The 16,107-nt window shown below is 39.6% G+C and overlaps 1 protein-coding gene across 3 annotated transcripts in view; it reads right to left on the reverse strand.

The window, feature by feature from the left end:
• Positions 1 to 15,745, reverse strand: part of agla (amylo-alpha-1,6-glucosidase and 4-alpha-glucanotransferase a) — a 124,342-nt gene extending 108,597 nt beyond the window's left edge. For all 3 annotated transcript variants that reach the window (XM_088311278.1, XM_088311277.1, XM_088311279.1), the window contains exons 1-4: positions 15,623 to 15,745; positions 13,298 to 13,419; positions 10,791 to 11,001; positions 9,594 to 9,763 (exon numbers count right to left, since the gene is read on the reverse strand). In XM_088311278.1, the coding sequence (XP_088167404.1) occupies positions 9,594 to 9,763; positions 10,791 to 11,001; positions 13,298 to 13,385 (469 nt within the window). In that variant the 5' untranslated portion in view covers positions 13,386 to 13,419; positions 15,623 to 15,745. The remainder of the gene's footprint in view (positions 1 to 9,593; positions 9,764 to 10,790; positions 11,002 to 13,297; positions 13,420 to 15,622) is intronic.
• Positions 15,746 to 16,107: the final 362 nt, after the last annotated feature.

Raw genomic sequence — 16,107 nt, forward strand, 5'->3', positions numbered from 1 at the left:
GGACCGGACCCATGACCAATCTATGATGATTTCTTTTCAGGGCGCATTCGCAAACATTGGTGCTGCAATTCTAGTAAATACGGAAATGGCGTCACTGATTTGAGCCAATCAAATCTTTTGTTTACGATCCACTGCCAATTGCGCAGCAGACCGGAAGAGAGTGCTGCTGACAGTATGCCTTGCTAAAAAGTTAGCGAGGTCGATGCGTCTTGTTATAAATGAATGGACGGAAAAATTTAGTTTTGTTCTGGCTGCAGCCGATTCTAAACCAGTGTGCATCATATGCTCAGAAACCGTCGCAACATTGCGAAGCGCCACTACGAAACAAAGCACCGCCCTTTTGTGCACAGTTATCCGCTGAGGTTTGAGGTGAGCGCACGCAAAAACATCGAACTTCGAGTGCAGTACAACAGATTTTTACATTTTCGTTTACATCCCAGCGGCATGCAAACGAATATTCAGGAAAAGTATCATGGATTTTGGGGAAACATAAAAAAACGTTCAAGTGATGGGGAAGGTGTGAAGGAGTGCTTAAATGTGGTTGAGCAAACATTATTTAAAGGAAAACACAAAACTCAGATGTGTGAAATAATCTACCAAATCCCAATGGCCCTGACTCCTTTCCAACCCAGATTTAAGTCACTGGCAGGGCAGTCACAACTCATTTTTCTCATTGAGAAGTTAAAAAAATATTCAAAAGAAAAAGTGGTGTCAAAGCTCATTTTGAATTAGTTTTTCATGATGACAGCCATTTTTATTGATTGTGTACTGAACATGTTGACCTGTTTTACTTGAATAATTAGGCTTTCCGTTTTTATTAGGCTGATAACTCTTTGATTTGAGAAAAAAAGGTAAAAGATGTTAACTCAATGCACTTGATATATTTCTGCAAGAGATATTTTACAGTTTTTTCCTGGAAGTGGCAAACTTAGGTTCCTGGGGCTACATTTTCTTGAATGTAAAATAAACGCCTTATATTTGTTTAACTGGCAAAGGTGTTTAATGGGAACATTGCTAAATATTTAGTATATAAGTGCGCTCTGTTGAAAATGACTAAATATTGAAACTATATAAAAATGTGAAAATAGGCTAAACATTAAGGGAAGTTGGACTTTGGTTCTGACCTTTTAATTGGAAGAAATTTTAGTCGTGGACCTCTATGACTTAATTGAATGCCTCTGCTATATAAAAATGTGAACATAGGCTAAGCATTAAGGGAAGTTGGACTTTGGTTCGGACCATTTAATTGGAAGAAATTTTAGTCGTGGACCTCTGGGACTTTTAATTGAATACCTCTGGTGTAGTGTATTTTTATATCTACTATTATGAACATTTTAGTAATTCTCTTTAAGTAACTATGAGGGGATTGGAGATTAAAGAAGTGACCAGTCTTTGTGTTGAAATCCCAATGTAAACGAGATATTGCACAGGGGGACAAAAGGCTTGATCAGTATTTAGGTGTGGAGCACTCGAAGTGATAGTAGCAGACTGGATGGCACCAGAAGGCCATTTCAAAGAGCAACCACATCTGCTCTCACCGTAGGGAGCTTCGGTGGCAAAGTCGAAGACTAATAGAATGAGAATGCATATGCAATAAGGTAAAATTAGATATTCATGTCCTGTGTGGACATTCCCTATAAGACAGGAAGGCCGGAGAGAGGGGACACCTTTCCCTTTTTCTTTTTGGGGAGACTTCTTCGGACATCAGCACGTGACGAGAATAAAATCTCTTTCTAACCAAAATGGCTGTGTCAGAGAAGTTTTTTTCCATCACCAATTCTGCCATGCTCAGCGACCCGTCCGGAGGAAAGCTAAGCCAGACCCGCACATCAACAGCAAAATATACCACAATGGCAAATAAACAAGTCCACTAACAAGTAGCGTTCTAAACAAGGAGGTGAGCAAGGAGGCGCTAAGCGTGCTAATTGCTAAAATGAATTGCTTCGATGTTCGCTCGACTTTTAACAGAGGTCTGACTCAAACCGCGTTTGGGCAGAGAGCCAGCAGCTATGAACAGAAAAGTTGTATTGCTACCATTACGTATCTAAACATAAAATAAGAGGAACACAGAAATGGCTGACGTCATCATGACCAAGAGGTTCAATGTCAAACACGTATAGTAACCATGAAAAAATTAAATAAATAAAAACGTATCATAAACATTAAAACTGTTGCTTCATGTTATTTATATTGAATATTTGTTCAAAATCCCCCTGGCTTTTCTTTTTGTCTTTTCTATATTATGTACGTTTTTTCTATATTATGTACGTTTTAATAACTGTGTTTGGTTTGTTAATCTTAATAAAGTAAAAAAAAAAAAACGTAGAGTAAATATTTATCATCTCATCAATATTTGCACAACAGAGTACTGAGTTTCGAGATCCTCACAATAAAAGTTCTCAAAATTATTTTTCTTATCAATTTAGCTTTGTTAAGGGATATTTTATAAACAATCTAACATCAATATACCAAGAAAGAAAAAAATTGTTGGTGGGCGGGGGGGGGCGCGAATCGTTTTCTTCTTGGTAGGGAGGTGCGTGACAGGACATAATTGAGAAGCACTGGACTATACTATTAGTACTCAAATAAAGTTGTCAAAAACTAATTTGAAAGTGAGTGTGCACATTCAACAATATATATTTTTTCTAATCGATCTGATACACGTGGGCATCAAAATACACCTGTATTTCCATGTTTCAACCTTACATGCAGAATGGGAAGATTATAAAGGTGCAAATTTAAAAATAATGTTCATCACCGGTATCACAGCATTCATTTCCTGATGTCAAACCCAAATGTTTTTATTTGGCAGCCCAAAAAAAAAATTAAATAAATAAATAAATATATATATATATATATATATATATATATATATATTAGGGGTGGGAAAAAATCGATATTGCAATAAATTGTTGCTAACTTTGTCGCAATAAATAATCGATAGCCTGGCGGCATCATCGATATTTCAAAACAACGCACATAATGGATTTACCTCGTCATCACCGTCCGTATTTAATCTCTCCTATCCTGTCTGTGGGGGCGCTAATGCCGCAAACGGTTCTAAAATTGCCGGGATCACCGGTGAGGAGTGTGAAGAATTTACAATCGAAAAAGAACTAATGCAAGAATGGCGGAAAACCCAGAAAAACAAATCAAGTTTCAAGAGTTTCCACTCGAAAGTGTGGAGACACTTTGCTTTTTACGAGACCGGTGTCGTTTAACCGAATGGAAGCTCCCGAGGAGGAGGGCATGCTCGCGTCACAGTAAGCCGAAGAGGAGCACCTTCCGCCCGGGCACCGGCGGAGCGCGAGGCTGTCAGTTATGAATGAATAAATAAATAAATAAATAAATGAAGAATGCCACCTTTCATTTCACTGTCATGATCCGTGCCTGTCATGCCGCGTGTGTTTTTATTTTTTCAGCTGTGTGGGCGTTCCTCCAGCAATCGTCTCGCGCCATGCCGTCAGCTGCTGCGAGACGCGCTGATTACACTGACTATATTGTGATTATAATAAATATCTTTGTATCACCACCTTTTTTCCCGGGTCTGCGTTTGGAGAGTCCTGCTCAATCCTCCAGTTCTGCTGGAGGATCATAACATTCACAGGGCACACCAGACAGCGTACCAGCAGGTAAAAGTCGAAGTAATTAAATAAATACAAAAAGAAGTAATTGAATAAATACAAAAATAATGGCTGGGGAATAAAAAAATAAGTTATAATAATAATTTTTTTTTGTTATAACATGAATTTCACTCTCTCTCTCTCTACCAGTATATATATATATATATCTATATATACATATATATCTATATATATATATATATTTTTTTTTAAGCATTTTTGAAGGTGTGCCGCTACTTCGCACCTATATATATATATATATATATATATATATATATATATATATATATATATATATATATATATATATATATATATATATATATATATAAGTGAGAAGTATATATATACGGTGTTTTTTTGTCTTTTTTTTTTTTGAAGGTGCGACGCTACTTCGCGGATTTTCAGTTTTCGCGGGTGGTCTCGGTCCCCATTAACCGCGATAACCGGGGGTTCACTGTATATATATATAAAACTCTTTCAGTACTTTGGTAGAGGAATGTCCATATCATAATCCCCGATTTTTCATGGTTAATAGGGACCGGAACCCGCTCCAAAGTGAAAAAGTAGAGGTTCACTTTTTTACATATATCATTATTTGAGCAGATTATCCTCACAAGAGTCCTATTGGAGCCGATCCCAGTTGTCTAAATAACAATCACTCACGTTCACAATCAAACCAAGCACCAATTAAGAGTGTTTCAACAACCTACCATGCATGTCTTTGGTAAACCGGAGAAAACCCACGCAGGCACAGGGAGAACATACAAACTCCACACAGGAAGGCCGGAGCCCGGAATCGAATCTTGCACCTCTGCACGGTTAAGCAGACATATTAAATAGTAATCCACCGTGCCGCCATTGACTGTTTAATCCTTCTAAATATTTGTTAGAAGACAAATTTAACTTTTAAAATGCAAAATGTGGGCGGCACGGTGCACGACTGGTTAGCATGGTGGCCTCACAGTACAGAGGTCCTGGGTTCGATTCCGGCTCCCGTTTTCCTGTGTGGAGTTTGCATGTTCTCCCCGTGCCTCCGTGGGTTTTTTCTGGGTACTCCAGTTTCCTGCCACATTCCAAAAACATGCATGGCAGGTGGATTGGACACTCTAAATTGCCCCCAGGTATGAGTGTGAGTGTGCGCATGCCAAAGCACACAGAAACTGTGGCTTCCACGGACTTCAATGCTCTTATGTGCAATAAAAGTGAGACCTGAAAGGGCGTGATTGGGAGTAAGAGTCTGGGGACTCTGAGGTGGGTAGCCCTGTCTTTGAAGTTTAAGTTGAGGTGGGCAGCCCTGTCTTTGAAGTTTAAGTCAATGAGGTGGTTAAAAAGCTCCTCTGTGACAAAGCCCCAGGGGTAAATGAGATCATCCCATAATTCCTAAAGGTTCTGGATGTTGTAAGGCTGTCCTGGTTGACACGCCTCCACAACATCGCCTGGATTTATGGGTGTGTTCCAACTACCTCATCAGTCTCCCTGATAAGGTCTAGTCAAGGGAATTGGAGAGGAGGGTCCATCGGCAAGTCATATCTCATATCCAGGAGGAGCGGTGCGAGCTCTACACCTTCGCCAGTGTCCTCCATGGTGCATGGCAATTCGCCCGACCAGTCTACATGTGTTTTGCAGACTTGGAGAAGCCATTCGATCTTGTCACTTGGGGAGTTCTGTGGGGATGCATTGGGAATTTGGGGTATTGAACCTCCTGATACGGGGCTGTTCCGTCTCTGTATGACCTATGTCAGGATTTGGGCCGTATGGCCGGCAGAAAATCTGATTTCTTTCCAGTCAGATGAAGATAAAGATGGCCTTTATTAATCCCACGATGGGCGTTTCGGAGCGTTTTGCAGCCAAGTGTGAAGCGGTTGAGATTAAAATCAGCACTTCCAAATCTGAGATTATGATCCTCAGTCGGAAAACAGTGGATTGCTCTAGCTCAGGGATGAGCTCCTGCCCCAAGTGTATGTCGTTAGATTTATACCACAATTACGTCAGCGTAATGTCAAATACCGCGTACAAATATGAGTTTCGCGTGTACGTAATGTGAAAAAACGCGTACAAGCCACAATTACGTAAGCGTAATGTCAAATAACGCGTACTAAAACATGTTTTGTACCTACCAAAATGTGTTTGGGTCACTGATGGTGTAGTGGTACACTCGCCTGAGTTGTGTGCGGGCAGCGTGGATTAAGTTCCCACTCAGTGACGGTGTCTATGTCCGGGATGACACAAACAGTTGATAGAAGGGTCTTCTGCATTCTAACACGCTGTTCTTATGTTTTTTAGTAATACAGTAATCCCTCGTTTATCGCGGGGGATACGTTCAAAAAATAACCTTCGATAGGTGAAATCTGCTAAGTAGTCAGGTTTATATATTTTTTAAATGATTTTACAATGCATTTGATATGATGCATTGTTGTGGTTTGTTTGTGCGTGTAGATGGGAAGTTGTGGTCTTGCAGTGCCACCTCGTGCTGCGTTAGTTTTAAGCGTGTTATTTCTTCTTCTATCTTTGTTTTTGTTATTCAACTTCCGGGTTGCTTCACTTTGAGACGTGTGCTCATATATTGACAGAGCAGCGGTAAAAAAAACATCTATATTGACACACACTAGGTATAGAGCATTAATTTGATTGTTTTGAGAAAGAATTGACATTGTGATTTTTCGTTATTTTACATTGTCCGTAGCTCAGAATCTCGATGTGTATCCAAACCTCAGGTTTAAGCAAGATAGCTAGCTGACTGTCGGAACTGTTGACTAGCGCCCTTGGAGAGCAGAATGAGGTATGGTAGTGTATAAAATGTTAAATATATTAAAAATATAAATTATTAGTTGGATGGCAAATTGAAATGGTGTCATTTGATTCATTTGTATTTCTTCATTCCTTTGTATTGAGTTGATAGGAGCTTTAAGAGCCAGTTCATATTGTGCTATATTTTATTTTAGGAATTTATGTTGGGAATTTACAAAGATTCAGTGCTTATAGGTAAACTATGGGATTTACAATTGACTGTGTTGTAAATAATGGTGTAGTTAATTTGATTATTTTGATTTGTGATTGACTGGGCATGCACGTGTGGCAAGATCCCCCGTGCATACAGAGGAAGAATAGACGATGTGCTGGTAGTCATGGAAGCAAAACAGCTTCTAAGCATTCCGTAGCGTTCTCATCGTTCAAGTAGATCAGGGGTGTCCATTACGTCGATCGAGATCGACCAGTAGTTCGCAAAGGGGGTGTCGGTCGATCGCATGCAGAGCAGCCAGTCATAGACCTGTTGCCTCGCCGTGCATGCACATACAAGAGCGTTAACTAGCAAAATTCGCAGTTTCCATTTTGTTCCGTCTACTCTCAAATGAATAATAAAGTATAAGAACGATATGGGAACATGTAAGATAGGTATTTCCACACAGAGTGAGAGGAGGATTTTTGTTTTGCGGTGGGCTTCGTGGCGAGGCGTCTCGCGCTGGCTGGAGAGAAGGCGGGCCGGGGGGAAGCGGATGACGCGCGAAGGCATGCAGTCGTAGTTTCCACGGTGCTTGAGAATGACCCGCGGGATGGAGGAGCTGTCCACCACCACAACCAGCAGCCGCAGCACGAGCAAATATTAAGTCCAAGTACCCGTCCAATGTGCCTAATGTTCATTGGGAGGCGTGCGCAAGGCTCGCTATCAGCAGTTCCGGTCCGGACTCTATCCTTGACTCATTCCATTCAGCGCAAGTCATCAGTAAAGTAAGGACATAAAATGTGCACTAGTTATACCGTACCTATAAAGAATTTTAATTCTATTTTTAAATAAATACATAAATTAAGTAAGTAGATCACTTGGACTTTATTATTTTATACGTAGCTCGCATGTTGAAAAAGAGTGGGCACCCCTGAAGTAGATGTTATCCATTCGTTGTACTGAACGACATTGCTCACTGTACTGGATTGTGAAACTTTTAATACAAGACGACGAAAGCGTTCCTTTGGGTCCGTGTGAGTACTTGAATGAAAGTGAAAGCTGTGGAGAAAATGATGTGCCGCTACGGACAAGTCAGAACTACCTTTGACTGCGCACACTGATTAACGAAGCTTACGAGAAAAGTGAATTTCTGCCGTTAAAGGAGTGTTGTGTATACATGAGTGATATGTGAATTATCTGTGAAACTACTATTACAATTTGAGTTACGATTGGACAGTAAAGAGCCAATGAGAATCAGCCCTGGTGTCCGACTCCTGATTGGTTAATAAGTGTGGCACTGTTATCACGCCTGCATCGTAAGCATAAATCTGCGTTTTGTACGCGTAGAGGAGAGAGAAGCCGTAAGCGTAAAACTATTTTGTGCGTACATGTGGAGAGTCTTGTACACGGCAAACACGTTTTGGTACGTACAAAATAGGGCTGGGCGATATGACCTCAAATCAATATCACGATAAATTGAGCAATTTTACCTCGATGGCGATAAATGCGCGGTATATTCCCCCCATGGACCAAAATCAAAATAAATGCAGGATATGCATATTAACTGCTTTTTTTATTGACCAACTGGTACACATTACTTTCAATAAAAAAAGGACAAAAATCAGTTGTATAAACATTCCAAATAGCTTGCTTTGCATGATAAAAAGAAAAGGGGAAAAGGGGTACCTCTCGCAAAATCTTTTTCTGCAAATAGACTGCGCCAAGATGCTGTAATGCCATGTGCAAAGGTCTGGATTTGTATAATAATAATAATAATAATAATATTCCCTTTATTAGTCCCACAATGGGGAAATTCGAGATTCGAACCCAGGCCTCCTGGGGAGACTGGGTCCTGAACGCGGCGCCTTAGACCACTCGGCCATCCTGGGTCTCTTGTAAACAATATTAAAAATGCCATGTGCAAAGGAGCTTGTCGCCTGTAAACAAAATGCTAAATAAAATGAAAAAAATGTCAATTAAATGCCAATGCCAAATAAACAAGTGTGCATCTTCAGGAAAATGTACTGTCTCGAGTACTCTGGTGCTCAGTCGCCACTTGTCTACGTCATGCATAGTCAGACTCAAACAGTGATCCATGTTGCGACTCGACCACAAGTCGAATGTGGATGCAAAATGCTTGACATGTCTAAGCTTCCGTCCCGATGTTGTCCATATCGGGAAGTACGGTTTGCAACAAACATTTTCGTACCTCTTGTCGGCTACTTTCATGAAGCGTTTAAATCCTGTGCGCGCCACTGTAACTAGAGGAGCTCTATCTTTAGCTATGTGCTAGGCTATCGCGTCCACCTTCTAGACGTTCTCTCGTGTGGTGTCGCCTCCGTTATGGACTGCTCTCACTTGTCGAACCTTGCTTCTCACTTTGAACTTTTAGCGCAAGCTCCAAGTCAACAGCATGGTTGTGTTGTGGGTGGTGAACAAAAAGGTTGGACGCGCTGTTTTGGGTGCTTACGACGCACTTTGTAGTTCGTGTTCTTTTGCTCAAACATCGTCTGTCTAATTTCTTTTTGGAACAAGCGCAACAGGAACAACTTCAACTAACGTTACTTCATCTTCAGCCGTGTCAGCCGCTTCTGGATTTGAATCGCCAGCTACGACCGCGTCGTCTGTTTTCTTTCTTGTTCAGCTGGGTGGAGTCACGTGACTACACGCACTGAAGGCGTCTTAGAGGGGCATGAACATAGCCGCAGACAGAAAAGACTTTTCTTTTTTTTTTAAACACCGAATTTACCGACATGTGAAAAATGATGTCGGTCATTGTAATAAATTTCGGTGACGGTAAATTTTCGGTTTATCGCCCATCCCTAGTACAAAACATGTTTTCGTACGCGGTATTTTACATTACGCTTACGTAATTGTGGCTTGTACGCGGTATTTCACATTACGTACACGCAAAACTCATTTTTGTATGCGTGATTTCACATTATGCTAACAGAATTGTGGCATAAATCTAACGCCATACAAGTGGAGGAGTTCAAGTTCTGCTTAAAAAGAAGTCACACACATACCTGACTCCTTTGCAACTTGCAATCTGGCTGGCCAGTCATCTAAGTGACCCAAACACTTGGATAAATAGGTCTGAATGTTGATGCAGTCTAATGGGAGGACACGGTTCTCTGATCCAACACAAAGAATTGGGTTGACAACAACGTAGCCTCCTCCAGATTTCTCTGTGTCACTGTGAGGAGGACAAAGTTATTTTTCGCTTCAAATTCAACCCTTTATACAGTGTCTCCATAAATTATTTTAACAATTAAAAAAAAAAAAACATCAGTTGGGCACTGTGTACATTTTTCTGACAGTATAGATTTTCTTTTGTCCTGGTCTGCTCATATAATCATTTAAGACACCGTGAAACCAACTGAAAATATGCCAGACAAACTTGATTTTTTGATTTATAAAATGGGTTTGACCTAATCTGTATCGTTGATAAATTCAAACTAAACAACTAACGTCTATGAGTGTGTCCCCAGATGTTTTCAGTTCTAAAAAAAATGTTTGGCTTGTATTTTAAATGTGTTTAGTATTTTACAACTTTTAAGTGCCAGGTAAAATCATGTAATTGTATTTCTGCCAAAGAGTCTTCTTCCACAATTTGACTATCATCCTTGACCGTCCATTGTTGTTCATATAATTAGATTATCCGCCCAGGAATCTGCAGGAAAAATGTGTTGATTCCCTGGAGAACATTCATGTTTCTGGGGAGAGCAATTCTTGATGCAGCGGCTTGAAAGTTGATTTTCCTTGGGCATTAAAAAATTTCCTAAAATGACCAGTTACAAATTAAATTACTGTACTAATGAAGTAGGGATTATTTGTAAAATAGGAAATTACTTGTAAAACCAAAACACTATGAAACATTGTGGTTATAAAATAATTAACAGCAAAATTCTCTTTGTTCCTATTGGGTAGATTTATTGAATAAATAAATTAATACATTTCATTTGCTGCATTCCTTAGTCCAAAACATTTCACCAAACTATGGATTTGAGGCATACAAGTACTTTTAGAGCAAATATTTTAACAAAAGGTTAACTATTCACTTGACCTTGATATTGTAAACATATTGCATACGGAAGGTTAATAAAGTAAATAAATATTAATAATTCACGCGCGGACATCTAATTTAAGTGATGTTGCAATTCTGTCATGTCAAATGAATATCATTCATCATTTGCATTCTGACAGTTAATAGAAAATCTTACCCGAATCCGAAGTAGTACTGGTAAGAACCAGCCACCTTGATATCCAGATAGCAAAACTTGTCAGAGTCATCCTCACGTCCTGTTGGGTTGTTCCAGGTCAAAACACGGAAAGTGTTTCGTTCAAACGCCTGTCCTTCAGGTGGGTAGTTGGTTTGGACTGTAACTCTCTTGCCCTGAAGACTTGGACCCAGACGGAACTGGAGTTCAAAACCTGAGGAAGCATAAATGCATTAACTGTCCGGAGCCTGAGACTCATGTTGTTTGGGATAATTGTCAACCCATCCATCCATTTTCTGCACTTAAGCCCCATCAGCCGATCTGCACAGACTCGGCCACTAAAATGTGCAATAGAATTTAGCTTTTTATTATTATTATTTTTTTTTTTTATGGACAAAGTTGCTACAGCTAAGGGATCTTGTTTTGCATACTACATTTGATCCCTCTGTCTAAGTTCTTTGTTCCGCAGTGCGGACCACAATATTCTTCTGGTTTGTTTACGGTACCATGTGGACATTAGTGGGAGCGCTCGAGAGTAGTTTAGATCCTATTTGGATGGCAGGACCTTTTGTTTTCACCTTGGTTGCTCTGAGTCCCACTCTGCCCCTCTGTCGTATGGTGTTCCACAGGGTTGTTTTGGGGGCCCTTGCTATTTTCGTTGTATTGGCTGACCCTAGGTTTCATTCTACGAAAACATGGTATTTCCTTTCATTGCTATGCGGATGACAGACAGATCTATGTCCCACTGTGCAAAAAAAATGCTCTCACCTTGAGACCACTTTTGTCCTTTCTTGAGGAAGTCAAAGCCTGGATGTCAATTAATTTCTTGAATTTCAATGAAAAAAAAGACAGAGGTTATGGAGTTGGGTCCCAGTGGCCCTTCTACTTTCAACCCTGTTGACCTTGGCCCACTGGCATCTTATCTCAAGCCAACAAGCTCGAACTTGGATTTTAAATTGGACAGTGATTGTAAATTAGATCAGCAAATTAGTGCTGTTGTTCGATCCAGCTTATTCCACTTTCTTTTATCCCTTTCTTTCTCAGCAGCACTTAGAGACCATCCATGCCTTCGTTACATCGAGGCTAGACTACTGTAATGCACTTTACTTTGGAGTCAGCCAGTCCTCCCTCAAGTGTCTCCAACTGGTCCAAAATGCTGCGGCTTATATTTTAACTAGAGCTCTGAAGACGGCTCACATAACCCCAAACTTAGCCTCTCTTCACTGGCTCCCAGTGCACTTTAGAGTTCGCTTTAAGGTACTTCTGTTCGTCTTCAAAGCTTTAAATGGCCTCGCCCAGGCGTACCGCTCTGAGCTCCTTCAGCACTACGCACCTGCCCGCTGCCTCGGGTCTGTGGACCAAATGCTGCTGGAGGTGCCAGCGACTCTAGTGTAGCCTCAGACAGGATTGCGCCTTTTCTGTTGAGTCCTGCCCTATGGAATGACCTCCCATTGAATCTTGGGCAAGCCCCCTCTCTGTCCACTTTTAAAACTCATTTGAAGACACATTGTTATTCTTACGCTTTCGACTCAACATGAGACTGTCGCTGTTTGTTCTTCTGGTTGTCTACTGTATATTTGTTTATGTGTCTTAATTGTTGTTCTAATTTCCTACTAATTTATATTTCACCATATGGAACGTGCTTTCTTACACATCCAGTTGTTGTGAAATGCGCTACATAAATAAAGTTATATTGTATTGGATTGGATTGGATTAATGAGATTGTAGGCTTAAAGACATCTACGAATTTATTTCAATCACAGTAGCCGCACCACCTTTTGGCTCAACCAATTGTGTTATACTCTCTTGTGTTTTTCTGCCAGCGCGTTAACAAGATTAACCTCATATTTGCTTTGAGAAGGTTTTAGGATTTCATGATGTTGCAACACAAAGTTTGTGAGTTTTTAAATAATCACACAAACACAACCACAAAGCCCTTTGAGACTGTCTGTAATTAAGGGCTGTACAAATAAAATTGACTTGACTTGACTTGACATTTAAGTGTTACGCCGAGGAGAGAAAACGCGGTAGTGAACAATAAGAAATATGAAACATTACAAACACAGCTTAGTTGGCCACATAGAGAAGAGGTGTGATTCTGATCTGAAGATAACCGATTCTAAGCACAGTTTTTTTTTTAGTTAGGCTGCCATGATGCATCTGAAATGCTGTACAGAAGAAAAAGAAAAAAAACTTCAACGGTGTCACTCGTAAATCCAAAATCCAACTTCGGTCACAATGTCATTGTGTCATTGGATACATTTTGTGAGGTCTAAATTTGCATGAAAATAACTTTTTTTGGGCTATTTTTTATTTAACTATTCTTAATATCCAAAACTTCATAACGTAGCTGATCTTATATTTATAAAAGTTAAAACTGCTGCAATCTTGTGTGCTTTCACTGCGTACAATTGTGATGTATTCATGTATTTTTTTTATCTATACCAGTATAATACAAATAACTGTAATATCAAGAGATCATTTTACTTTTGACCAAAAACAAAGTTTACCTTGATCAAGTCTAAACAAGGTCCTTTCTAAATTCTCTTTCTCATTGAGTATCAGCACTCGGATCTGCTTCAAGGCTTGAGGCAACATTTTGAGGAATTTGATTATGCTGAATCCTGGTCACCTGCAAAGAGGACATATTGCATATCAGGATCATCAAAGATTTACTGTGCCCTCAAACAGACTCTGAAAATAGGTGCAATGCAATTATTCAAGTAGTGGTTCCTGTACAAGCATTAACTTTAGAGATTAATTTATATATCAATTTCAATTTTATAACTTTTTTAACTAAGTTAACTCATTTGTATTTCAAATATAAAAAACTGCAACATCTTAAATAATTATGTCAATTTAGTCACAAATGTACTTCGAAGAGAGGACTACCTGAGCTGAGCAACAAAAGCTAGCTTTGTGACTTTGCGTTTGCAGTGGACGTATTCTCACACTTGAACGAGCTCAACATCAGACTACAGGGGAAGGATCAGTTTGTGCACGACATGTACATAACAGTGAAAGCAATCAAATCCAAGATGGCTTTAATCCCCAGGCAAATTAAAAATAAGTTATTTATTCAGTTTCCCACGCAAGCCACACTGAAAGAGGCCAGAGCTCAAGTGAAGAAATACAGCAAATTCCTGGATGCGCTGCACGGAGAATTCTACCGTCGGTTTTCTGACTTCGAAAAAATTCAGTTGGTGGCCTGTCACAAGACCCCGAAACAGTCCCAGAGAAGCTGCAGCTCGAACTGATAAACCGTCTGTCCAAACCCTGTCTTAAAAGAGAAGTTTGACTCTGAAACAAAGGGAATTTATGCTTCACTCAATGAAGCTGAGTTTTCAAATCTCTGAAGGACCGTGCAGAAGATTCTGGTGTTGTTTGTCTCGACCTATGTATGCAACCAAACCCTCAGCATCATGAATATTAACAAAACCAGCCACAGATCCAAGTTAACAGATCAACACCTAAGATCCATCCTGAGAATCGCCACAACAAAATATTTTGATTGGCTGTTTGTAATCAAAATGCAAATGCCTCAAAGCCGGAGATGTCTGGTGGCCACTGATGTCACGCTACAAGAACTCCAATCTGACAAACTACAATCTGCCCCATTAAGTTACAGTCTGATGCGCTTGTTTATTATTTCCATTATATTTGGTCAATTCACTTCAAAACTTTGTCTCCATGTAGTAAAGAGAATTACAATGAACTCTCTCTCTCTCTCTCTCTCTCTCTATCTATCTCATATTCTGGGATTATTTATTTCCTAGACAAAATATCACTTCCAATATTTATAGAAAGAAAATCTAATTTTGAAAGTAATTTGTCAACACTGGATACAGACGTAGTCACCTCTTATTCTAACTGAAATGAAATTATTTATTTACTTTCTGAATAACATATTTAAATGTAATTGTGTCACATTGCCAATAAAACCCATTCTCCTGACCCCCACATATTAAAATACCTATTGACATCGTATAAAGCAGTCAAGAGTCATTGGAGCCCCCAGAAACCTCAAACTCGATTCTGCGTCGTCCGATTCCCCGGACAAGGTCAGGAATCTAGCCGATAATGTCAAAGTGTATTTATAAATATCTTGTCACTGTTCAGCTTGCTTGCTTGCTTGCTTGACAGCCTTAGCTCATGTCAACCCACCAACATACGTACAGGCTATGCATACAGAACACAAGAGCAAGTACAAATGTAGCTTCAAACGGCACGAAGTCCACAATCCTGAGCAAACAGCAGCAGTCTGGATTATCGTAACCAGTGTTGAATACGTAGGCGATAGAAAAAACAACACAAAAAAAAGCTTTTTTTTTGTTTGTTTGTTTTCTTTTTGTTTTTTGGTGTCGGGGTGTTTTTGTTTGTATGCTTCTCAGCAAGCATGTTTCGACCGAGGGTAAAAATAAAAAAAATAATACACATGTTCTAATTTCCTGCTAATTGAAATGTATTTTATATTTTAATGTATTTATTACTCCACATGGAAAGCGCTTTATTACAGCCGTTGTGAAATCTGCTATATAAATAAAGTATTGTATCGTATTGTATAACATATTGCTAATGCATTTACATATCATAATGTGCACATAAATGTCACTCGGCTCTTCAATCGTGTGTGATGCTGTCTTGTTATGACGAAAGCAGATGTCTTATTTCAACATCCAAAACGTTGCGCTTTTGAACAGCAACTGTCTTTGCAATTCCAGTGGGTCGATCTAAAATCTGGGATAATCACCCGTTCTGTCGACTACTACAGACCACGACTGCGACACATTACATTCTTATAATATTGACAATCATATTGATTTTAAACAACTGACCCAGTTGCGTGTTCGTCGTCCTCGGAAGTAGCAGTCTATTTGATGTGCGATGGCTGTTTCACTGGCCCATTTGAGACTGGAGGCGTGGCACAGAAAACCAAGCAGTCGAGATTACCGTAATAACAGAATATAACGTAACCACATTTTTGGTTTTATTGACTAAATTAAATTTGTTTGATGAGAGTAAAGATAATTGTATTGCAACTCTATTGTTTGGTTTTCTTTATGGAAAGCACATCTAGACAGTGTTTAATACATTTGGGGTTATTGACTAAATTAAACGTAAATTGGATTTCGGGATTTTGAAAAACATTGCTGTTCGAGTTGTTGAATGGTTATATTGAACGTTATCTGACTATTCTAACGTGTACATTGCAGGTAGTGCCATGCCCTCGGGTGTCAGGCTCCTCCAAACTGTTAATATTGTGCCTTTTCATTCCTTTGAGGCCAAAGATGCTGAACTTTTTCCTCCAAGGGTTGCTACG

Source organism: Idiotropiscis lumnitzeri, chromosome 12 (genome assembly GCF_059441095.1).
Source record: "Idiotropiscis lumnitzeri isolate Australia: NSW breed Sydney's pygmy pipehorse chromosome 12, RoL_Ilum_1.0, whole genome shotgun sequence".
NCBI classification, from domain to species: Eukaryota; Metazoa; Chordata; class Actinopteri; order Syngnathiformes; family Syngnathidae; genus Idiotropiscis; species Idiotropiscis lumnitzeri.